The sequence below is a fragment of the Blennius ocellaris genome (genome assembly GCF_963422515.1).
Source record: "Blennius ocellaris genome assembly, chromosome: 7".
Taxonomy (NCBI): Eukaryota; Metazoa; Chordata; class Actinopteri; order Blenniiformes; family Blenniidae; genus Blennius; species Blennius ocellaris.
The window spans coordinates 17,786,527-17,813,672 of NC_137656.1; the positions used below are offsets into that span (position 1 = coordinate 17,786,527).

Consider the following 27,146-nt stretch of genomic DNA (forward strand, 5'->3'; position numbering starts at 1 on the left):
TGCATGAATGACACTAATATCATATGATGCAGCATTTCATATCAAAGATCTCATCCGAGCTCATTCCTCCCCTTTGGCTCAATCTGAGGCCTGTCCTCCCCTCGTATTATCACCATCATCATTTGGACATGAAAGGCGAGAAACAAGTGCTTGCACCATCGCCAAGGAGAAACCTTGATCTCGGAGCATTTGCATTCGCCACCTTGTTCCAGGGGATGTATGAACGAGTTTCCACGGTGCTCTGTGATTGGATGGCACTGAAAAGCAGGCATCCTGCTAATGCTCTAAACAAGTTGTGTCCCCCCCCTCCCCCCCCCACACACACACACACACACACACATACACATACACATACACTGTCACACTGTCACACTGTCACACTCAGTTGGTGGCACTAGAGGGCAGTCCACCCTGGTTTTTTATTTTTTTTATTTTTATAATTGATTTTTTTATTTGTTTTTTTTTTATTATTATATGACAGTGTTGTGTAGAGGGTATCTACAGTGCATTTTGCATTAGTAGAAATGAGGCACAGTAAGAGCTTTTTTATTAATATGAAATATATAATGCATGTATTTTTTTTCTTCTGAATTCCTTGAAAAATCTATTAAGTTTCTGTCAGCTTAATGCTCTGTTTTTTTCTCCACAAGACATTAAGCTGTTGCTAATTAATTTGAAAAGCACCATTAATCTTCAGTTAAGCATACTTTCTTTTAAAGTAAATCATGGGACACATATTCAATACATTAATTATGAAAATCTTTTTTTTCTTGTTGAGCAGAGAGGAAGAGTGTGATACTAAATTTAAGTCCTTCTTGACGAGACAGTGTTACAGTAGAAACTAATTGATACTAATACAGCCAGCATAAAATAACTCCACTCAAAACAGGTTGATGTGGAGGGATGATCAGCAGCACTTCTTTTTCTAACTTGATAGTATTTAAGGGTGAGACATTATGAGAAATAATGACCCAATATAAACCACACTGGTGACTCAAAAAGGCAGAATACCAGTTATTTTACATTCACAGAGAGGCTATATGTTTAACCTCTTAACACACACACACACACACACACACACACACACACACACCTCGAGGAGTGTTCCTGTGGTACAGTGTCTATCAGTAGGCTGCTAATTAAACGGCAACAACAATGAAGCACGGAAACCCCCAAAGCACCAATGTTCGTCTGAGATGAACTAATGTAAGAGCAGTGATGATTACAACAGGGGGTAGTCAGCCGTTTCATAGTTCCAGCACAAGGCAGCAGACCCCATTTTTTAACCGTGACAAGATTCAAGTGTGGTTTATATGGTGAGAGGGTTAGCACATATTTTCTCCCGTCATTGTTTTTGGTGCTCGAAAAAAAGCCCAATGTACAAAATGCATTAAATGTACAATGAAATGTTGCATTTTACTACATTAAGCCTTCCTGTTTAGGGATTGTTATGCTGATCAGAATCTGAAATAAAGAAAATTATTCATTTGGTTGAGGTGATGTAAAACCTGTCTTGTATTATGTTGATGGTTTCTCTAAAAAAAACAAAAAACTGTTTTTCTTCTCTGTCAAAACACCTTCATTGTGTCTTAATTTCTGTGCTACTCAAAGGAAGTCTTTCTGCATATGTTACCTTTCAATAAACCTTCATCTCACTTGTCAATAAAATGCTTCTTTCAATCATAACTTGTGTCATCTTGGGTCTCCTTAAAAAGTGAGCTTTGAGAAGTTCAAAAGGAAATTTCTATGTGCTAAATAAACTTTTTTATTAAAAAAAAACACTTGCTGCACCTAAAGACATTTAAATGTTTTTTTCTGCATTTTCTGCTGTTGATAATTACATGTATTACATCTAAGATGATTGCTGCATGCTGATCTCTGTCGGCCAATCTATAATTGGCACTCGCGGTGTGGTTTTCTTCTAAACCTTCCTTATAATTTAGAGGTATCTTTATAAAGAAAGCGTTTTTTTTTTTTTTTTTTTTAAGAAAAAAGAAGAAGAAGAAGAAGAAAATGTAAAAATGGGCCAGAGGAGTTCAACAATGTAAAGTGCTCTACTTGAGGCCATTCACGGTACAAGGTCAGGTCAATCATGTATGTATGGCTGCTGCTTCTCACAATCAACATGAGGATGGGATCACCCTTCTGTGTAGGACAGAAAGCCCACTATTATAGCGTCACCTCTTCAGAAGCTTCTCACTTCTTCTGGCGGTGCTCGGGACGGAGGGGTGGGGGTCTCTGCTGCCCGTCCTGAATCGGAGTTCCACACCGCTCTGTCGAGAAGGGACCTCAATGAATAGGCCCCACTCAAGAGGGATAAAGGAGCCTCTCCACTGGTTTGTTTTGGAAGCTGTCTTATTGATCTGTCTACCTATGAATGAATGCATCGGCCCAGTTTTCCCGCTCACGTGAACAATGGCACTCGAGGCCTGTATTAACTGGCCCGATGTTCTTCCCAGAGAATGGCGTGCATTAAGAGGAGTTTGGGAGCGTTTGTCGTTCCATTCCTCGATCTACTCCGCTATCCTTTCCCACAAGAATAGAGACGGCAAACTCAAAAAAGCAAATCGATGGCCATTGACCGGCTAAATCAATGATAGTTTGCATGAGGACGTAATTCATAAGTGGAGTGATGTTAAAGCACAATTGCAGTCTCAGGAGTGCCATTATACAAAGACCATTAAATGTAGAACCCCCCCTTAGAAAAAAAGAGGAGAAAAAAAAAAAGGTTTTGCTTGCAACCTTGAAGATCCAACAAGAAGCCAGTGTGAAGCAGAGCAGGAATGGTAGCATTGGTTTGGAATCCAGAGTTTAACCTCCAATTCACACTGGGGGAAAAAAGGGGTAAAGCATTAATGTCATTTAATGTGTATTTCCTTTGATTTCACCAGCGTCCGAATTCCTTCACATGGAAAGTCCAATATAATGAAACACCCAGCTCTGCAGTGAAAGCCAAGAAGATATATGCTTAAATAAGAATAACATGACTTTATTCCAATTATTGAACAGTTTTCCACACTGACTCAATATAAAAGCAAATTATAGGTAAGAAAAATGATTTAATTTCTTAAAAAAAAACCACAGAATTGGCTAAAGAAAATCACTGTTGCAACAGACATCTAAAAAAAAAAAAAAAAAAAAAGGTTTCCAATGACATTTTGACTACAGTTGTATTAAATTATTACTTTTTTAACAGGGATACACACTGAAACAATTAGCTTTTACAAAGATGTCTTTGGTGAAGAGGGATGTATGTCATTCTCTTATATGGATCAGGATATCCCTTAAAAAGTGTTATGGTGATTTGACAAAGTGTAAAAGGTGACCTCAGTATGCAGTTTTTCTCTTTGGTCCACTGGGAACAAAAGAGTTTGTTTAAAACTTCAATAAGTGAATGGGGAGATATTAATTTTCAACCAAACAATAAAGAAAATGAAAATATGGAGTGTTTGTTGCACTAATTTTAGTGTAAATGCATATTTAAAGTGCAGCCTCTGGTTAAAACTGAGGTTTTTAAAGTGTAGGATGAGACCCCCCCCCCCCCCCCACACACACACACACACGTCTTCCAGTACACATTTTAGACATCTTCATAAATCATCAATGATCTTGTAATTTCACATTGAATCCCATGATGTTAGTTTCCATTACTGTGAATTTAGCATTAAAATAAAACATTTACTTGTTTTAGCTTCGACTTTTTTGTTTACACCCACATATTATTCCTCCACCCCCCCAACCCAGCACAGACACACTGAAAGAATGTGAAACCTGTCCGTCGAGTCAAAATAAAATAAAAAGACAAAGTAAAGAACATAATTTATTTAAGACAAAATCTAAAGCAGAAATAAATACATGAAAGGACAACAGTGTGTGTATTTTACTTCATGAGCCCAGCAGTGAATAATAAACACTTTCAGTGGTAACAAAAGACGCCTGATTAGGCTGATGAATTCTGAAAGTATCGCAGGTGTTTGAGAGCGATCAGACAAAAGGTTAATCCCAAACTGATTTGTCCAACACATTTTCAAAACCGTTTTTTTTTTTTTAGTCATCATACACTCCAGCCACAAAATAAAGGGCTTACAATTAGAATTAGAAATGTTTACAGGCCTCGACATGTGTAATAAATACAAAACAAAGAAAAAATCAATAAAAAATTGTCATTAGGACACATTAGATCTTGCTTATGAGGCAGATTTAACACATGTATTAGACAGTTAAAAAAAAAGAAGAGTGAAGGATAAAGTGGGGAAAGGAGTGTTGAATCAACTCACCATACAAATCATTTTCAATCAAACAAGCTAGAAGATTAGGCAGGATTGATACATTCATTATGTGCATATTCCCCGTCATTTCAAAACACACACATATACTAAAGCTAAGACTTTCCACCAGGAGTTGCCGATATGGTGCTGCTGGACTTGGTGAAGTGTGTTTCTGTAGAACACTCAAAGAGCTGGAATTTATAAACCTGTCTTTAACAACAAATGCAATAATGAAATGACAAACCCGAGGACCACCAGACGGTAGCTGTGATTGATCTGGCTTTACGTACCCTACATTCCTGAATAAAAACTGGACAATCGCGTTGGCCAGTGAACGATGACTGTGCGTACATTTACCCACTAAACGATTACAGCTCACACCTTCCAAAATGAGTAGACAGAAGGCTGCAGAGTCGTAGTTTAAATTCCTACTGTCAGACACCGCTTGGAAGGAAATGGAAGGGGTGTGGGGAAACTAACTTGGCACCATTTAAATGCAAAACTTGTACAAACCCAACTTCATATGAACTTTTGTTCTGTTAGAAAATAAACTAAAGTTGTTCTTAAGTGAGTCAATAGGTAAAAATCAAATAAAAAGAAACATAAAAGGCAGTAGCTTATCAACAGTAGTTGACATCATCTCCTCTTGATCACAATGCCCTTTCAGCTGACGCACAGCAGAGATCCCACACAGGCAGACACACACACACACACGGTGTGCCGTCCTCCCTTTCAATCATCTTAGTTGCTCCAAAAAGAGCTCACGCTTTTCCCGCAGCTTCTGAAATGGCTCAGCTAACACCAGGAAGGTTACTATGAAAACGGAAAAGTCACAGATCTTGAGGAACGCCTGTCGTTTTAAAAACGTTTGTCCTTAATGGCAAGTTCTGCTGGACATTTTTTTTTTTTTTAAATACATCAGCTTCAAGTGAGTGAAACATTTCGTCAACTAACATCTCTTCAAATAAAACTCCAGTTACGTACTTCTGTAACACTCGTGAGCTTCCAGCTCCTCCCAACCAGCCTGGAAACGTTTCCCTCCTCCTTTTCAACAGAAACTCACTGGTCCGTATTGAAACTTCTTTAAGACTTTGTCAAACTTTTATGACATATTTAACGAACACTCGGACATTTTTCTTTATTTAAAAAAGAAAAAAGGAGATTTAAAGTGTTCATCAAGAGATAAACATGGGGCCAAACCATAGCAGTTAAGTTTCCACAAAATGTAATAAAATCATTTAATAAGATGGCAAACATCAGCTTCAATAAAACCTTTTGAATTCGGGAACTTTTGATTTCTTGACGATATACCAGTGAGGAAACTTGGCAATATCGTGGACTGCATTAGAATATGGAATACAAGTGGTCGTAATAAGGTTTAACAGGTCGTCCAGAAATAGCATGTGGTGAATTTTACTGCTAAAACTGCTGAAATGAGAAGGACTGTACTCTGAAACCCAAGTCCTACCGACATGTATGTATGAAGCTGCATTTATGGCCTTTTGACGTAAGAAACATCTGGAAGATGAAGATCTTGATGGATGAATCTCGCCGTGTCTTCGTCATGACGAAATCAAATAAATTCCCCTCAACTGGATGAAGCCGTCAGACCACATTTAAAACATGTAAGACTGAATGCAATCAGGATCTTGGACATTTATATCATTACATATTTCTATACGAACCTCAATCGTGTTGTTCCCCCCCCATGCCAATAGACACTATTATTTAATAATTACTATTATGAAATCTTATAAATCATTCTGCCCAAATGAAAAGCTGTTGAAGTAAAAACAATGTCAAGAGTTCACAGTCGTCTGTGGAGGAAGCACTGGGAGTTGAACCAGGAGCTCTGATGATATGATCAGTCATTGTTAGGCGGTCACAGGGAGGGAGGGGAGAAGTTGTAGGTGCAGATCCATCAGTAGGCCCCTGCAACCACCCAACTCAGTTATTTCTGATCAGGCCGGACATATGGCTGCACCGCGGGGGGTGGGGGGGGGGCGGGCGCTGCAGGCTGGGATTTGGTGGTTCTATGCTGCCATCAGATACTGATGGTAGAAGAGGCCAAAGAGGGAGGTGGAGAAGAGGCAGGCAGCGATCCACCACGTGAAGAAGGAGAAGAGGCCCCGGAAAAGTAAGGGGCTGAAAACAGTCCGCAGGCTTCCGAGGGCCATGGACAGCTGGGCTACCGACGCCCGCGCTCCCGTTTCTACCACTGAGGCTGGCGTCGGGGCCGCGACGGGTGCTGCCCCCGCCACGTAGTCAGAGTTCATTTCATGGGTGCACGGTAGGTCTTCTTCTGGATAGACCCACCAGGAGTGACCACCTGCAAAACAAGACGAATGCTTTCATGTATTACAAGCACACAAGCTAAATGAATTCAGGCTTCCCATTGGACGACTCACCTAAAGTTTTTAGCAGCAAAGTCGTATGTAGCAGCATCACGAGCGGTGCCACATACTGTAGTGCGATTACGCACAAGTAGTAAAAAACACGTGCAACCTGAGGGAAACGGAAAAGCAAAATGTTTCACAAACAATCACAGGATTTAATACTGAACCCTAATGACAGTTAGGGTTTTTTGTTGTTGTTTTTTTTATCTCAAACATCCAATCTGTCATGACTCTCTGCCCAATGTCAGCTTTAATAACATTAATCCTTATTGGACAATTGCTTTGAAAACTGATGATGATAGCACACAGGTTCACACAACCAGAGCTTTGGAAAAAAAACCCAACACAAAATAATAATAATGTGTTTATTTTCTGCAGAACTTGCATTATTATAAAAGCTTTCAATAACTATCAGACTGATTTACCACTATTTTAGTTGTGCATAACATCCACTTCCTTAAACCTGCTTCTACCTTCAGTTACAATCACACAAAGCTGCAATGAAGTTGAAAATGTCACAAACCATCTTCTGCAGGTCCACAGTACTTATTCGTCCTGCCTCCTTCTTCATCTGGTCCACACCCTTCTGGGCCAGGTTGAGGTAGGCCTGCAGGTGATGTCTCATCATCGCGAGCCGGAGCATACACATTAGTATGATGACCCACAACCGCAGGGTATCATACGTCTCTTCAGTCATCCTGATGGTAACGGAAACACCGGAGCCAGAGAGCAGAGACAAGGGGACGGAATTCAACAACAGCAAAACGCGAATGAGATCAACAACTTGGGAGAAAGTCGGGAGGTGAAAATGAAGTATATAAAAAAAAAAAGAGGTGAAACAAGAATACTGTAACACGAAAGGAGACTTCATCAGGTTTAACCTTGATGGTATCAGAGCTGCTGTCAACACACGCGCAAAAAGTCTGGCACAAGACAGATCTCAGACTTGCGCGATAAATGACAGATGCTATCTTAGAACAAATAACCAGACAGAAGATTGGATAAAGAGCTTTCCATCACGTATGACGAAACTTGCCTACAGTCCAATTTAACCCGTGTTAACGTGTTTATTGTGGTTGCTTCTTTTATGAGCCGCATTCAATTTTTATCTCATTGAACCGCTATAAAGTCCTTTCTGATGGCTGCGGTGGCTTTGTTTACATTCCCCTTTCCCACCACAAAAGCCACAATTACAGCTTCTCCAGCTCGACGGCGTCATCCCATCTCTCTGGCGTGAGTGGCAGGTAATTAGCTTTCTCGATATCAAGGGAATCCAACTGACTCTCCTACTATGTACACATCAATCAACAAGAGGTACATATACACCAAGTAGATTCTTCATTTTATGAATTGTTCAGTCTTCGACTCGGGCGTCAAAGCACTTTATAACTGAGATTGTCACCCATGATCATTTATTTGTAATTTACTCAGTGACTTTTGCTACACTTAGTTGTTTATATAATGTCCTAAGATAACATTTTAGCTTGTTTCCCAAATCAAAAACAGAAATGTCTATTGTTCCCATAAAAAGAACATTGGATGGTGCTATTAAAACCGCTCAAGCTAGAGCAGACACCGTCACCTGTATGCGTGGACATGAAAAACGCTAGTGGAACTGTTGGCGAACGCACATGATTCATACAGGTAATAATTATTTCAACTTACAAAGGCACACTCTCCTTTCCCAGAGTGGGGTTCATTATGTAGTCCTTGGTAATGGGCCTCACCCACAGCAGGACCATGATGAGCGGGGACAGGAAGTTGATATGAAGCAAAGTCCTATGAACACAAAGTAAAACAAAAACATATCTTTAATCACTTCAGGTGCAAAATTACATCACTAAAACTCATACTATTTGACAGAAGTTTGAAGGCTCATGCCGTCAGTACAACATTCGCTGAGAGGTGTGAGAAGATAACCAAGTGCACACATTTTGGAGGGCCTGGAGATAATCCCCGTAAGTGACGGGGTCTGTGGATATAAGCGCGCCACACTGAAAAAAGAGGAGTGGAAGAGGAGGCCATTTTGGAAAGTCTGCTTTGCCAAAGTGGATTATCTGAATGCAACGTACTCCCTGCTCTGCAACCCCCCACCCCCCCCCCCACCCCATCATGGTCAAAGACATGGCACCCGGCGAGTCCTGAAATAGGAATCTGCCCAAACTGAAGAAGTCTTCATCTGACTCACAGGGGGCTCTGGTGTATCTGATACAATTTGAATATTAGGAAACAAGTGCCAATGCGCTCCTTCGGCAGCCAGTGGAATACTTTGATGTTTGTATTTTATAACCGAAAATCTGGTCATTTTTAATCCCTTGTGAATTTGAAGTGCATCGTCCACTTAAAAACTCCTGACATAAACTAATGCACAGTTCACGTATTGTATACTTTGTCACATCTCACTAACCTTAAACTGCATTTGGCCTCACACGAAACAGTAATGTTTGGTTGAATAGTTTTGAACGACACTATGTTGTGCTGTTTGGATTTCCTATGCATTCACTTTGAAAGATCTACATTACATTTACAAGTTAAGAAAAAAAATGTACGTCTAACCTACAGTTCTTGATTGTTCTGATTTCTTACAAAAAATTGAAAGAAAAATTAAAGTCAGGCTGGTAAAATGTTTCACCTTGACCCCCAGATTCTGCTGCTGCACCCCACCCACAGCTCCATGGCACTCCCTGGGAGCATTTACTGGCTGCTAGATCACTTTAAATGTAAATGTCATGCTTCATTTACGATTGGCACCTCCTCCATAATTGTTCTTATAAAAGGAATTGGTATTCAATTTAAAAGGCACCAGTGAATCCAGGAGTGATGGCGGTTCCGAGCAGAAGACTCACTGTGTAAATTTGGCTGTGGTTAGATTGAGTGCATCTAGGTGCATCTGGGCCAATCGCAGACCGGGGAACGTTAGAAATGCACCAATCAGAGAGCAGAGCAGGGCCAGGATCAACTTGAAGGTGAGTTTTGATATTGGACCCCTGTGAAAGAGAAAACACTGTGAAATACCCGTGTAGTTTCATGACTCATAAAGAATTCATGAGCACAGAGAAACAAAAGTGATTCCATGAGAATACTGATGCGGTACTTACTGGGACTCCAGGCCCTGGTGCTCCAGAAACTGTTGAGCGCTGTCAGAAAAGTTTGCGAAACCTAGAAACGAAGAAATTGTTGACAGTGACTCTCTTGTCGTCGTCACGAGCAGAATTGTTGTGATTTGTGAGAAAAGCTCGCTGGACACACTGACCTGTCTCCAGACCAAATTCCAGGTAGTTTTCAGTGACTATGAGAATGGCCATGGCTTTGACAAAAAAGAAAAAAGCAAAAGTGATACAGAGCGAGCGCTCGCCCCCCTCCTCCAACTTGAAGTAGTGGGCCGTTAGAGAGAAAAGGGTCTTACTGGAAGCGCAGAGTCAAGGGAAAACATCTTAATAAGTGTGCAGACATTAAAATAAATAAATAAAATACTAGCTATTAGATGTTAAAGCGCCATCTGCAAATCGAAAGGAAAACAAACATATCTGCATTACTGTGGTACAGAAAATTACAGTTATTCAGCACGCATCTTCACAGAAGTCCACACAGTCTGCGTATGCTCACAAGCCGCATGTGACCTTCCAATCTTGTAGTGGCACACAAAGCCGGCGACCACTGCGCATGTGGGCACGAAATGTGGTGCTGAAGCACCAGTGAGCGGCACGGAGGTCATAACTCGCTCCCCGTCGCCACAGATGTGGACGACTCGGGAGATGAAACCCTCACGTTCTGCAGCATTTCAGTTGACAGGCAGCTATTCACTGCTTTTACCGTTCGATTCATGAAGTGTATTAAAGCCACCGGGCGCTTTTTCTTCCTCTAACCTTCATTTGATGCTGTAAAGACAGCTGTACAAACATTCCCTTGATAAGTTGGAGCCGGCATGTGGCTGAAAAGGAAATAGCAGCTTTTGAGTGATCATGTGGTAGCCTACAATCAATACACCACCGAGGGAGACTGTCAACATTGGTTAAAGGGGAGGCTATCCAATCATGTCGGAAAATTTTCTGTAAACAAGTGGGGGGAAAAGCAGGTTAAATTGCATATACTTGAAGAACTCCAGTAAATAGTTAACGGGGCAGCAGCGCTGATCTCCAGGGAAAGAGTCTTAAACATGTCATCAGAGCTGAGATGGGAAAACTGAAATCAAGTGTCCCATTAACACATATATTGGGCCAACATATTCCTTCATCTTCATAGTCCCATTTTATCATTTCCACACTCTGTCATCGCCCTCCCAACCGTATCAGTGTGTTGGGCTGTGAAAATTGGGCCTCCAATCTCCAGTGCAGGCAGGAAATGACCGCAGTGAGCCAGGTCCGACCAGGAGAACTGGAAAGATTGATCCCTTTGGTGTGTGGCAAGGATAATGTATATTATTTAACCATCAGTCAGCATAGCAAAATAGTAGGAAGAGCTTGAGCTGTCATTTTCTAGCCTCCTACTGCCACTGCTGTATTCCATACAACGAGGAGAGATTTACCCTCTCTTATAGACAAAAAAAAACATGTTAACCTGTGACATGCTCCGTCCAGAGTGTGGACATAATTCAAACCCAAGTGTGCAGGAGAGTTGTCTACATCGTTGTTGACCAGGAGCCTCAGACATTGCCCCCTCAACAACAGATACGATACATAGCACCAGTATGTTAGCAATTTAAAGGCCAGATTGCGCCACAATCCTGGGGAGGCTGAGCACAAAAAAAGGGCAGCACAAGATGTAAGGGGTGACTGATGTAAGGATACATGACAAAGGCGAGTACTAGTAGGCACCAGACCACACTGATGTTCATCTCTCCCGAGGGCTGAGCCACACTGTAGTAGAGTTCTGTTATCAGATAGACCACAGTTGCCGCTACTGTGAAATCCACCAGCCACTGGAACTCCGGGAAGTAGTGCAATGCTGGAAGAACATCGGCACAATCATTAATTTTACAAAATCACAAATGAGGCACAATATTTAAAATATAACCTCTTTATCACACATAATGTATAATCGTTTAGGCTTATACCTAATGTGTCGACTTCTGTGATGCATTTCGTCTCCAGCTGGAGGTCTATGTCCTTGGGGACTGTGAGTGGCTTACTATCTATGTGACCATTGTACTTCCTAGAGGAGGACAGAGCAGAAAAAGAGTGAGCAATGAAACTTTTTAACAATCAAACAGCATGTGTAGGAATACTATATAGGTGAAACGGTGGTCTGAGAAGGAGAACTGAGAAGATTCTCCGCCAGCAAGATAGTAATTGAGAATATCACCCACTACAAGTCAAAACAAAACAAAAACCTTTTTGTGTGCAGCAGTCGGGTGAGGTTTATAGGGGAGGAGGGAGACGTCGGTCAGGCTAAATCGCTAACAGCAGGGCTGTGGCGAGCTGTTCTTTAACTGCCTGGTGGCCCTCCTGAGTTCTGGACTTTGTTCAACCCTGTGTGTGTGCTGGATTCACGGGACAATGCCACTGTAAGACTCTCCGGTCAAACATGCCCCGGACAGATTTCATCTCTGAGGCACCTGACAGGAAGAAAAAAAAAGGAGGCTCAGCTCCACCACCGGGGGAGTCCGACGCCTGACAAAGGGAGTGGAGCTGCATGGCACGAGCTGGAGAAAGGACAGTGGTCCATCTTTTTCTTTTAAGGGATTACTGAGCATGTGGTGTTGGAGAGCCTTGACCTGCCTCATGCGGGGTCAGAGAGAAAGGAGCCGACTACAAAAAAAACCCGCTCAGAGTTAGGATCGGGACACCATGTGGAACAGTAAGGATTATCTTTTCATAGTGATTTTTATTCAAATTCACATTTAGAATCGAGCACAAAAGAAACCAATAAATTCATGTGTCCAACGAATGGTTCAACTTCCACCTACAGCCCTTCAGAATAAATTGTGTTGTTGGGTTTTTATTGTGGGGAGGGGGGGGGGGGGGGGGGGGTTGCAAGGCAGATTTGAAGGAAAATCATCTTTTATAATCAAAGCTTGACATCTGACCACTTTGAAGATATAATGCCGTTTGGGAAACTTTGATTTCCAAAGGGATGAGATCCCTTCAAACTGTCGGTCCCCTAGAATAGCCTAAATAGTAATGCAGCCCCCAAAAAACTGGGGTCAACTTTCCTCACATCCACCAGACAAGACCACTTCTAAGCTGCGTTTCTCGGAGCCCAATGAAGAGCTGTAGAGGAACATAACAACAGAAAAACAGACTTCTGTCTCCTTACTTCAAACGGGGCCTTAAGTGAGCCACATAAACACATCAGCTTCATCTTTTTGTCGACATGACTCTGGTTTCCATCTCTCTCAAACAACTGCTTCACATCTTTTCCATCTCTAATGAAAGGGCCGCCTTTTCACACGTTCCTCTGTGCCGCCGCATCTCCAAACTACCGAACAATAGTCCATCTTCATTTGTGCCCTCCCGTCCAACCTACCTGTCTTTCCTCTTCTGTCCTTTTTGTTTCCCAGCTAAGCTCCGCAACTCATCTTCCGTAGGGTGCTGATACCACCGCAGGCTGTGAACAAAGAAGCGGAGAGCGATGTGGAATCAGACTCCGAGAATGAAGTGGAGAAGAAGAAAAAAAAAGGCACACTAAAAGCAGACATTTTTGAGTTGTGGAGGAAAACTGACAGTCCGAAGCGAGCTTCTGCAGTCCCACCATGTCATTACGAGGACGTACAGTATTTATTATTTAATGATGAAACTGTAATAAGGAGAAACAATGTAATATAGTGAAGCATTGGATAATGACGTCTCTGTTCACGTCCCTTGCTGGTAAGTGTGACGGGGTTTCACCTCCTGTTAAAAGCTTAAATTGCCTTTACAATCACTTTTCAAAGCAATAATACAAATCTCATTGAGAAATGCTCCTCTAAGAGGTGACGCTATGTTGTGATTCTACGAGAAAGTCTTAAAGCTTCAAAGTGTAACCCTGCGTTTCATGATTAACTTCCAAACAAGAGAAATACACACAAACGGAGACATTTCTCCAAGCTTTACTTTACATCAGCCCCTCGGATACGCATCTAAAAAGGCGCTTGTGAGGGGCTTTGCTAAAGCAAGGATATTCATCCTGAAGGACTCAGCTTGAATTAAGAGCTAATTTAGGCACATCCATTTGAGGACAAACATTTCAGGCTTCCGCTTTAACTTTGTTTAGAAACCCCGGTGTCACAGCAACTTGACAAGTACTCTGTGTTGGAGGAGGCTAGAAGGAGCATAGCTTGTGTTTTATCCCTGTGTGAATTTATTTATTATGGAAAATTAATTATACAATATTCTGAGGGGACATGCCAGGCCTCCAGCTTGGGGCAAAATGTTTCAACAGTGGCCTGAAAGGCAAAAATGAATCAATTAATAAATCTGTTCCAAGGAAGCTGTTTACTGAAAAACATTTGTGGCACTAATTAAAGAAAATATGGCAGGAACTTTAATATATTTATATGCTCCGTGCTCTCGGGTCACCCCAATATTTTGAAGCCTTTTGGTTTTTGCTGAATATTTTAATGGTTCTTTTCCAACGCTGTGCCTCAGAATATGCCTTTTGATTTCCATTGTTCTGGACTCGTATGGAACTAAACTCCTCAGGAGGCGAGTTCACCGAGAAAATTAAAGTGTAGCTTTTAGAGGAACTATCAAGAGACAGCGTGGAAGAGATTCTACATTACCTGCCGCTGCAGAGTAGCCATCTTGCAAAAGAATAATGAGGTACGATTTTCTGAATTACACTGGCCATTACCATGGTAACCACCAGCTGCACACCGATCACACCCTGTGGAGATAGGATGAGGTTTAAATCACATTTAAATAATAATCATCCATTCCATAAAGCAATTACACATGTTGAGAATAGTTTTATACAGACTGATGCACTTCCATGCATGTACTTCAGATCTTTAAAAGTCTTGGATTGCAAATGGTCTTGGAGCAAATAAATGTTTCAATGGGTCTTACTGCCCACAAACTTAAGATTCATCACGTCTTTTTTCCCCCACAGTAGGCATCACAAACTGTATAAAGTCTTTTTTATGTCTTATGATTCCGTTTAGAATATCATGACAATAACGGAACTACGTAAACATGCAAACTGTGCATATGTATTAGTAATTTCATAGCAACTTTTTGAAGTGTGTCTAACATTTTAGCTCAGAGGCCACATACGGCCCAATTTCATCTCCGGTGGGCCGGACCGGTAAAATAGTGCCATAATAACCTTGAAATTCAATCTTTAAAGTTTTTCTTTGTTGTGGTGCAGTGCATACGTGGTGAAAATGTCTATATTTTTGCATAACCAAGCGATGACTACTGAAAGCGACTAAAATCAAAGCATAAAGCCAAATTTAAAGAAACCTCTTGGTGCTGAACACAGTGAAAAGTCCAGAATAAACTTCACCGCTATAGCTGCAAACTCAATCTAGGTATCGACTGGTCACCCTGAGCAGAAAGCCCCGCCCACAGCCCTTGCTGATTTGCACTGTATTGCTTTTGTCTTTTCCAGACGGCTTGACTCATCGAGTAAATGCAATGACAAAAAGCAAATGGAAAAGACAAAGACAAAACAGGAAAAGCATTGACAAAATGGAATAAGCAAAGACAAGCTAGAAAAGGAATACGACTACCTTTGTATATTTTTTGTATTATTGATTCTCTTTAGCAGTTTGCCATTATACATAAATCATTAATTGTGTGCCCTTATGACAGTGCAAGACTTAGTATTTTGGTGGTTTTGATTGAATGGACAAACAAAAGAAAAACTCCATATAACTGGAAACTGTATGAAACGATGGGTTAAATTGGGATGATGATCACATGCAATATTTGGCTTACCAACTATTCTGAGAAACATTGTTTGTTCCCAATTGGTAAAGATGGATGGATGTCAGTCAATCATGTGCCATGACATTATAAACATGTCGCTTAATTGCAATCTTTTCATCGCGGAAAGCCATAATGAAAACTTAATGAATTAATGAGTAACAATGTCCACTAAATGTCTGCGATATTTGTCATGTTGGTGTGACCACGAGCCGGAGCTCCTGTGAAAGGTGCCCAAAGATTGAGCAACATAAGGAGCTCACTACCGGCCCTGCAACACTTAGATCAATATTCACTTAGGCTTAAGAGGACAGAATCATTCACATCACGCTGTGCCTTTATCCACTCAATGTGCGGTAAGATTTGTGGGCTGGCAATCAGTAGGAATCATTGATATCTGTACCTGCACACACTTGAGCAAAGAGAGAAAAATCGCCAGACTAATCCAAGATAAAATATGTTTATCTTTTCCAATAATAATTTTACATCTGGGCTAACCCTGAGCTGGTGCCAATGAATCACAGTTTGCAATTCATCACCTGGAAATGAGTGAATAAATCCTGTGGCCTTGAATGATGCTTCAAATGTCGTTTACTCCATCGTTGATATATGGCTAAACAAACCTCCCTGTAATCTGTAATCCAGTTGATCGAGCCCCGGGAGCCCCAAAAGTGAGCTTCAAAATACTAAATCCACTTTTTCTAAGGTGCAAACTGGTAACAACTTGAATGACCCCCCCCCCATTGACCTGTTCATTATATTTCAAACTAATATGGATTTCATTACAATTGATGACGTTAAATCATCACCACATCTTTTCTCGAATAGATCACTTGACCACAAACTGAACTGAACCGAACAGGAATGGGTAACACAGCCACACCTGTACGTCAGACCTAGATTTTAGATTGGTTCTGGGTATCCTCAGTGACGCGCAGCATGGGGTAAGCTCCAAACCCAAAGTCAATACCTCTTCTAGAATCTCATAAGGAAGTGTGGGTGCCATTTATTTGGCAATCACACTCGCTCAGATGTGATGCGTGACCAGACACAACCGCCCTGACTCAAGACATTTCTCCATATGAGTTATGGTCATGCGATGTAGGTCAAAAGCACAAAGTCTGAAGTTTGGTGGGTGCTGACCATCCTCTGTGGGGGACTCGCAAGGATCTCTGGCCTGGGGGAAATTAAGCCAGCATGGACTCCCTTATCTTGCCCTGTCCGCTTGACCCCCTACGCACAACAATCAAATAGAATCTGTAGGGGGTGGAGAGTGGGAGCTGCAGTGATAACCACTGTACATAACAGCTGAAACACTTTCCCTCTATTTTACTCCACGGACTAACTTGGAAATGGTGTGTTGACCGATACTCCTTAGTTTTCTTTCAGAATGACTACTGTTCAGTCTATTTATTTCTTCTCATGCAATGCAATGTTAAGTTTGAGAGTACTTAGTTGGGGTGTATTTTCCTGTAGTTATAAATGGATCCTATTTTATCAATACAGGCCTTTAGTAGTGGCCATTCATGGTCCTGGAGGGCAGACAAACACATTTTTCCTTGTCTCTTTGCGCCAGAACTTATTGAGCACATTATCATGAAGCTCTGAAGAGACATTCATTACAATCAAGTGTCTTTACACAGCAGCACATCCAGACCATGCAGGCCTGCAGCCATCCGCGAAGAGTGCCCACCTACACACTTAAGCATGAAGCTGATTTGCAAGACATTTAAACGATCCCCTTGTAATTTTAAGAGTACGTAGATATATCCATTTCTTTTATGCGAGTGCCTGTCTTAAAGAATGAGTAACCAATTATAAATACTTTTATAATTGGTCATCCACACCGTAAAACTGCATCACATGCCACTCTTTTTAACATATGCATTTAGCAAACACTTTTAAGCAAAGTGTTTCACGCTGACAACTCAGAGAAAGTGATCAGAACTAAAGTGTGGCCTCATGAGTGTGTAAGTTCCAAAAACAGATATTAAAAGCAATAAAAAATCCAAACAATAAACAAAGAGTGATTTTCTTTTTATTAATAATAACTTGCTTCAGCTGCATTGGGATTTACAACCCATGTGTTTTGGAGAGAATAAATTGGTGCTTTAAACAATAACACTATCATAAATACAGTCAGGAGCGCTCATTCGTTGACTTCTTTACTAACAAAGTAACACATGTGCACAATGTCGACAGTGTCATCGGCTTTCATCTGATAACATATTGTTGACAGGAGAAACTTGAACCAGCGGTGTTTGTTTTGTGAACATCACTTGTGTTTTGGAGCGAATAATTACAGTATGCAGTTCAAAGTTAATTAGTTTATTTACAGTTTTCCATTTTCAGTCAGTAGAACTCAACTAGCTTAAAGTGTTTGGTGATTGAACATTTTAATTGACTGTAACTACATTTAGAAGTCTGTGGACCATTTAAACTGGCTGACTGGAAAAAAGACCAGCAGTTTGTTTCAAGGGCTCCACCCACCCTGTGTATCACTTGTTCTCCCTGCTGCTTTCTGGAAGGGAATAGAAACTGATAACAACTGTTCCAAACTAAAACAAAAAACCCAGCTTTCCAAAAATCATGCATGCCATCTCACCTTTACATTGTTACACACTATTTACATATTTACTATGCATGTCCTGTGTCAATTACATTCTCAGCTGGAGCTGCCGAACCTCATTTCTTCAAACAATGATAATACTGATTCTTTTCACGCAGAGATTTGGATAATTCACATCTATCATACTTTGCATCTCACATTGTTATATTGATCTTCTTCTTGATGCAAGTGTGTGTGATTGGCTGTCTCGGCCACACACAGAGTGCCAGTCTGGGATGTACTTTGCCTTGACCTATTGTGACTTCAGTTCAGCTCCAGCGCCCTGAAACCCTGATTTTATTTGTAATACACTCTGTGACTTATGTCTGTGAAATGTCTTGAGACACCAATTGACTGCTAGCATTAAATTAACAGTGAGGGGAAAAAATAACACATCCCAAAATGTACCTATGATAAAGTAATCATAAACAATGCAAGGTATGAGTTAAATGTGTTCAAGCTCCTTGCCAATAGCATGTATTTCATTGACTGATGATACCTTGAAACTGTATGAAACGATCTTGGGGAAGCATTCCACCCACTGGAAAACACTTTCACACGTGCAAAACAGACCTCTTTTTCTTCTATGACATATTAAAGTTTAGATGCAAATGCTGATTTGATGGTTTCTATGATGCTTCACATGAAGTCAGTTAAATCTATCAATGTGAGCAACAATCAATGTGCACTAAATCAGCGATGAGACTATAAGAGCTTCTCAGTTTCTCGGAGGGCAGGATGGTGTCTGACTGCAGGTCAACAGGGTGAACACACCTTGACTTCTCCCTCAGGTACCTTGAGGCCAGGTGAATGCTATGCTAACTGCTGGATGGATGAGATCCACACTGCTATGCATCCCTAATTTAAGCCACAGCATAAAAAAGGACATTCCTTTTAATCATGCCAAACATTGATGCGACTGGATAGTGTTTAGTTCATCAACCACGTTTAAAACAACACATTTGGACTGCAGTCAACATTCAGCTTCAGCTAACGCTAGCTACATGCTAAGGGGCTCAGCTTATATTGCACCGCGTTCGCGAACTGTCTGCATGTATAAACACGACTCCTTCGAAAATGTGCATCTATAAACCGCTTTCGTGTGTCGGTGAAGTACATTAAAGGAGAGGAATGTGATGTGCAGGTGCTTCGCTGTCAGACTCACCATCTTGATGCAGTGCAGCTAACACGGACTCTACCCCGGCAACACTGAGCTCCCCGAGTCGGAAATCAAGCGGCGAGGAGCACATAAGCCCTTCTTGCGGTGGCTATGCACAAATGAACGGGTTTTTCATTCAGACTGACATTGTAACCTCACGGGGATGGGTTACATCGTACATGAAGAATCAATGGATCCGAAATAGCAAGTATTTTCAACTGCAGTAGAGGTCACACTGAAACTCCTGGTACAGAGCTGCCTTTAACTGTGCCTGCATGAAAACATGAGTATGTGAGGGTTCTCGTGTCTACATGTGTTAAAATATAAGCAAAATTCCAATTAGAATAAACTTATATATAGATTTATGTTGTTGTCATCTGACAATTTATCTGAACCTGCACGTATGATGTTACATTTCACTTTTTACATGCAGGCTAAATCAAGACTGCTAAAAACATCTGCAAGGGCCACCGCAACCGGAAGAGAGCACGGACAGAGTGAGCAGCACACATGACAGCTCAGTCTCATTCATGAGTCTGAATCTGGACAGGTGTCTGATTCGGGGGTTTTATTCAGGTGACTAGCCCAGGTGCCCTATTCATATATTTGTCTGATTCAGGAGTCAGCCTTATTCGGGCGTCTGCCGTCTGATCGAAATGTCTTGTCTGATCCGGATGTCAGGCTGATCCAGACATCTGAACGGATCCAAATCACAATCTTTTTATTGCAGACACAGGTCCATATATACAAATGGATACGAGATATATATACGAGAGCCTCCAAAATTGTGTCATCCTTGCTTAGGCATTCAACCACAAAATATTCAGGCTGTGCAATCAGATGTGACATCATATAGAGACCCCCCCCCCCCACACACACACACACACACACGCACACGCACGCACACACACACAAACACATTTTATTTTAAGTTTTTTTGTAAAATTTCCATGACTAAGTATACTTGTAGTCTGTTGTCTCTGTCACTCCCCCTCTTGATTCTGTGTGACTTGTACTTTGTATTCCAGAGCAACTCTCTCTAGTTTCACTTTACACTAGTGAAGGTACTTTATAAAAAATATTGTTTTGTTTATTTGTTTGTTTCCCCTTAGTTAACTTGGTTCCCACACACATTGTCACACCCAGACTATGATCATAAAATCTATTGGTCACTTACTCAATTACCTGTATACTAATATTCATTGCTAAAATAACAGGACAGATAGACAACCAATGATAGCTATGATGTAATGAAGCCCAAACAGAAAATGAATGATGTGATGTGTTTGAGTGTGTTTGCCCTGGGATAGACTGGTGACCATTAAGTAGCTTGACCAGTGAAGTTTCACAACAGAATTTATAAAAATGGATGCGTGATCAGTCACTATGTTTGATTGTACTATTGTCTTTGTTCTGAAATATATACATGTAAGCAATTTAATGTTGGAATCCCATCACCTTCATGGTGATAAGTGGGGATATGCATCTTTCAGTATGTCAATACTGGGCCACTTTTGGTTGGAACATGTGTAGAACACCTCGTCTATTCCAGTCTGACGACTCCATATACATACAGGAGTATACATATCAAGTTCCACTTCTGTTACCTGGATGTCCCTGCTGTCAATTTCATTTGAACTCATGTGTACTTTTAAAGCCTGGTTTCAGTCAAACGAACACAACACTTCTGTTTATTAGGTGTCCTGTAAGCTGAGTGTGTGTTGGGGGAGGTGCTGATTTGATTTGGTAAATCAGTAGATTATGAAGTTAGATGATCTGTCAAGCTTCTCATAGAGCTTCTCGCAGGTAACAACCACAGTGGGGGTCATGACACACATTCCCAGTCATTCAGTTTGATGATCCACATTTATCCACCAGTCAACTGGATACATTGTGACAAACAAGGTGTAAAGTTTCTCGATGCTTCACTGTTTTGTGATGATATTTTGGATCTTTGTTATTAGCACATCTGATTTACAATCATACAAAATAAAGAAAAACAAAACTGAAGCGAACAACACAAAGAGTGTTTTCGTTTAGGGCCCTACAGAATAAAAATGAAAGGTATGTTACCATTTAAGGATGTGCCCATAGGGACTTAGAAGTCCAGAGTATTATTGACAAATAGTCAAGTAATTCTTGCTTATTGAACTACACCAATTATTTACAAGCTCTAATTTTATCCTTTAGTCATTTTTAGCGTTGTTCGGGAGTATTGCTTTTTTAGGTCAATCTTTTTCTTTCAGGTTGTACTTTCCTTCTCTTGTGCAAAATATTTTTTGGGAAGAAGGTTGTGTTTTAGTTTAAAAAGAAGTTTATTTGATTTGTTTTGAATTCTATCAGGTCCCTAAATGTTAATGCTTGTCATTGGAGAAACAGGGCATTTGTATGCTCATGATACTCAGCTAAATGGAGAATTCTTATTGCCTTTTCTGTATTTTACATACTACTTTTATATGAATTTCCATAGACCTCCACAAAATACGTTGAATGGGGTAAGAAGAGCACAGTCGATGGTATGTAAATATTTCCTATCAAGGAGATATTTAGACTTGTTCATCAGAGCCACAATTTTTGCTGTTTTTATTAATACTTTTTTAATGTGTGGTTCCCTACAAATTTTTTGATCAGGAGTTACACCAAGAAATGTGTACTCATGGACTCTTCCAATGACTATATTGTGAATTTTAACTTGGGTTTGCAGATTTACGTCACTTTTCCTAAAGAAGATAATATTTGTTTTTAATATATTTAGAGTTTCTTTTTTGCAAACCAGTTTTTGTCAAGGTTCTCAGCTGAACACAGTATTGTCGTTTCATCTGCAATAGGACACACTTAAAGGGGAGAGAAGACAGACTTTCTTCACTTCGGAGACATCATTCCCAGGTATTGGGATGCATATTACTATTGGAAAACCATTAGAAAGTGAATTTTGCATAATATGACCCCATTTGTTTTTTTGTAGAAGCTAAATACAGATCATTGATGTACAGTAGAAATAGTTTTGGTCCCAGCACACATCTCAGTGAATCACAGTTGAAATACTGTATCGAGGGTAATTAAAATTACATCCATCAAATTGCTAAAATTACTGATAAATGATTCTGCCACTTCATGTATTACCTTTGAAATGTAATTGATTAATCACATTTGTCAGGTTTTATGTGCAATGTTGTAAGAAAATGTTCACTGAGTCATTTTGTTGTTGTTGATTTTGGTGCTTTTGCTTTGGAAGCTTTGGAAATGATACAGAGAAGTTTCACTCTGTTTACAGCCTGACTGAATCCATGAAGTTGCAGTGATCACAGTGACACACAGCACACGTGTTTTCCATTTGTTGTTTTGCACCTGTGTGTGTGGCAGTGTGTGTGTGCATCAACATGTGGGTACATAAGAGCTGGGTTGTATTTGCACATGCGCATATATTGGCTAAGCCCTCCTCTCTTATTGCAGGGATACCTACCCCACCCCCTTGATGCATCGTGCTAGCCCCTCATGGCACGTCGGCGCACACATACAGACATACACATGCTGCGGGAGTACACTGGCACCACGGCTCAATCTACTCTCCCTTGTTTTGAAAAAAAAAAAAAACATTATCCCCTGAGGCCCTGTGATATCTCTTTAATGGTTTGTGTTTGCTAATGATGATGTCAGCAGTAAATACAATTAAGCTAAAGTGACGTGCTAATTCACATGAGAAAAACACGAGCACGCAAAGAGGGAGTCTTTACAATTCCAAAACGAGGACGTCATCCCACAAAACAGTGCCTCTAAAGAGAAACAGTGTTTTATTTTGGCGTGTAGGTTATTCTATACATTTCAGACTGATTTCCTTTTCATTTATAATTGAAGGGAGTTTCATACTGTACATTTTCCTCGCTGTATTCCATATCACACTCAGCACTATCACTGCTGCTGTTTGAACTCTGTTCTCTCCGGAGATTATGTTTTTTTTTCTTCTTTTTCTTCTCTTTTCTTATTCAGTGTTGTCTGTTCTTTTTAGTCAAGCTTGTTATTTTTAGATGAAACATAATAGCCAGGATCTTCAGTGTACTGTGAGAGTTTCGCACCCTTTCCTAGTGTTTAATCCATATGACATCTCCTCTGTGCCTACTGATTCTTTTGAGTTTTCAACTCGCAAGCCTTACAGTATAAATAAAGATGATGAGAATATTACAGTAAAAAAAAATAAAAAATCTCAGCCTAGTCAATCAAATAGACTCATTGTGGAATGTCAAGATTCATTTTTAATGGCAGGGCTTTTGTGCATGAGAGCTGGTGAGCATTATACATCGTTTCCTTCTTTTATTAATCAAACAACAGTTTGAAATGTGTGTCACTGATCTCAGCAGTATACCTCGAAGCAGAGGAGGAAAATAGAGCAAAAACCCATGTCAACTCCTCACCAGTCGGACTGAAAATGGCTCAGAATGTAATTCTCTTTGGTGCAGCGTCTCCTTCATTCTCTGTAATCTACAAGAATGCAAATTACAATGCAAATGCAAATACTTCTGAATAATTGATGTATAGCGTGGAGTTCCTTTACAGAAACTGGAAGCTTTTTCGTAAGTAGAGTAATGTGGCATTTGGAACACACATTTGGTTAACCACAGAAAGACAGCACAGGAATTCACAATGTGAAATTGTCTTCAACACTGTAGTGGGGTTGATGCACAAATCAAGATTGAATATCTGGGAAACAGAATCTCTCTTTTCAAGTCACATAATACAATTTTCACTTTACTCCACATTGTTGAGTCACTGATGGTGTTTATCTGTAAATCTGCATTTCTGTGGATGATGTATTATTGAGTTCATTGTGACCCAATAGAGCAGCTAGAGGGAACAACATTTCCTTAAGTCAATCAGATTTCTTATGGATCCATTCATTTGTGTATTCCGATATTAATTTATTTCCTTGTTTGCGGTGGCTGATATTTAAATCGTTCCTATATTGTGTGGAAATGTCAGTCCAAACCATTGCTGACATTTGATCCCACCTCGAGACACTACTACAAGGCCTTCCAATGTCCCAGTTCAATACATCAATATCATTTCTGTAAATTGAACTTAAGCACATACAGAATGCTTTTGTTTTTTATTCTGATGTGAGAAAAAAATAACGCCTATTACAATTAATGGCTTTCATATGCACTCGAGCACATACATTTTATCTTCCTTTTTGAAGGGAAAAAAAAAATATGTTTCCATCCTCACATGTGGCCGTGTTCAGGCGTCTCCCTCAGCAGTTTTTCCATCAGGGATTGTAATTAAGCAAAAGCATTCATGAGTGGGCATGCTCATTTAGCCTGCGTCTGGGTTTAGACAGCTTTAGAGGGATGGAAGAACAAATCCTGGTGGAACAAGGCAGCGTATGCTATAGCCAAAGCAAAAACATTGCAGACAGAATAACAACGACTCTAGAAGTTGGTAGCATTATATTATTTTGCTGCATACTCTCTCTTCAGCTTGTTTTTGATTAGAGCAAATGCATTCTCTCTCTTTTCCTTTGCAAAGACAGTTATGCAATAGCAGCAAGATAATAAGATTGCTATTTCTTTGATTATTGTTATTTTTTAAATCAGAAATTGTTTGGTCCACCCATTGTGAATCTGTTTCCATTTTAATCGACACATTCATGCATTTTCTTCTGTGGGTGTATTTTTACGTGCATACTCTTTATTTGTAAATACTGCCATCTTTCAAAATTACCGTGGTCAATATGTAATTTTCAATCCAGCTGATATGACAGGTGAGACACCACAGGATGTTATTATCAGATGTTATCATTTATTAACAAATTTGAAGCTGGATGACATAAAATATGTTTAACAAGACAAAAATAAAAAAATTCTGCTGCCATACAGTCATGGATAATGACATCAAACTGTGCACGTTTGAATATAAAAGAGGTGCTGCCTCAATAACAAAAGCTGCATGCCTCATCGTAATTAGGTTCTGTGCATTCTTTGTGTAAATTATGAGAATGGTTGTGTTTGACCGAGCTTTTAGGATTTTGTTATTTCTTACAAATAAACGAGACCTAAAATATAATGGTCAATGTATAAATATATCATTCACTCACACTCTCTGGTATTCAAATGATCTACTCTCCGTTAGCAGAGTTTAATATTTAAATACGTACCTAAACATACAGTTTAGACATTTTTTCATTCAAATAAAGAACGTGCACAAACAATGCAGCGTTTGGCACCCTGCCACGAGCGTGGCATCAAACGGACTGCCTCACTGCTACTCTGTCTGAATCCACGAGAAATTAAATGTCTGAGTGTCAGGTGGGATGTCACCAAGGAACATTTTAGTGCAAATAGTTATTTTGGATTTTTTGTTTTTGTTTTTAAATCGACACCAAAAATACAAAAAAAAAATCCCAATTGTCTTGTGCAATCACAGGAAAATGTCAGGTTTCACCGTGCATTGCACATAGGCATCGCAACAGCAGATATTATTAATGCAGATTTTTTTTCCCCTATTCAATTGAAGACTGATTTATATCAGAATTAGGCGTGTGTGTGTGTGTGTGTGTGTGTGTGTGTGTGTGTGTGTGTGTGTGTGTGTGTGTGTGTGTGTGTGTGTGTGTGTGTGTGTGTGTGTGTGTGTGTGTGCGTGTGTGTGTGTGTTTTCGCACACTACAGCAGACACACTGAGAAATAAAGGCAGAGTGAGAGGAGAGAGAGAGAGAGAAGCTCATTATAATCAGGCAATTATGCTGGCAGAATTAGAGGCGTCCTTATTTTCTCTTGTGGCAGCCTGAGTGTGGATACGGCTTTTTAAGTGACTGCAGACTAATCCATGGATATGGCTGACTATCCTGTGTTAACATGGACACTCTGTAGTTGTATGTGACAAGATGTGGAAGTGAAAGCCTGAGATTTTGGTGATTTTTTTAATTTTTTTTTTATTTTTGGGGGGGAAGAACTGGTGAGTCAAGCCAGGCTCCCCAGGTTGTGGGCTCGAATTTGCATTGATGAGATTTTTCTTTTTCTCTCTCCTGGTTGAAATTTTGGCTCAGCGCAAGTGAGTGAAAGATGAGGACATTGGTACCTGCCCCCAGCCCAGGGCCAGCGCTGTACATAGTCAGTGTCTTCTAAACTGTGCTATATAATGATGTTGCATGTTTATTTTGTGGGTATTAATGTGGGCTTTGTTGCTGTCGTTGTTGACAAAGAGCCTGTGTTGTGCACTGTGTGTTTGTGCATCTTCTGTGTTTATCTTAAAATAAAAATGTAGGGGTTTTTTGTTTTCATTTTTTTATCAATAACAGTCTCGCAAAAACCTAAATGTTAAAATATGTTTGCGTTAACATGCATCGTAAATCATGTCACATTGTGTGCAAAGTCAAATAAAGAAATCTTAATTTACACATGTAATGTTTGTATGTTTGTGCACCGTTGGCATGCTGGGGCTAAACACTTTGACCTGAGGTCAAGGGTGTTTGACCAGAATTTGACTCTTGACCTTTAATACATGTCTTATCAACTCCCCTCCTAATGTGTATTGATTATCCCTCCCCTGAGACACAATGGCTAAAACACTAGGTTTTCAGGGTCTTTTCCTTTTAATAGAATAATCCTTGGTGGTTTCCTTGTTATTTGACGGATATATAAAATGCATAAGTCTTTCTATTTTTGGACAGAACATTTTAACAGTATAGGACAAAAAATAAAATCAAAGCACGTAGATGTCCAGATTCAGCACCACACATCCACTTGACGCTCAGAAAAAATGTGGACGAGTCCCTGGAAGTGGCTGTGTGTGCTAATGTGTGCGTTGGGGGTGCGATGAACAGCGGAGTGACGACTGGCTGGAAGTTCTCAGAGAAGTGCTTCTGTCTGAGGAGGCAGC

The 27,146-nt window shown here is 40.3% G+C and overlaps 1 protein-coding gene across 1 annotated transcript; it reads right to left on the reverse strand.

Moving 5' to 3' along the window:
* Positions 1-3,867: 3,867 nt before the first annotated feature.
* tmem161b (transmembrane protein 161B) lies at positions 3,868-19,423 on the reverse strand. The gene is made up of 12 exons (XM_080499668.1): positions 19,284-19,423; positions 14,364-14,467; positions 13,130-13,210; positions 11,718-11,815; positions 11,452-11,608; positions 9,918-10,069; positions 9,763-9,823; positions 9,511-9,651; positions 8,330-8,443; positions 7,188-7,362; positions 6,677-6,773; positions 3,868-6,597 (listed from the first exon to the last, which is right to left on the reverse strand). Exons 1-12 carry the CDS (start codon positions 19,284-19,286, stop codon positions 6,302-6,304), a joined length of 1,479 nt encoding a protein of 492 aa, XP_080355794.1. The 5' UTR covers positions 19,287-19,423; the 3' UTR covers positions 3,868-6,301.
* Between the last annotated feature and the right edge of the window lie 7,723 nt (positions 19,424-27,146).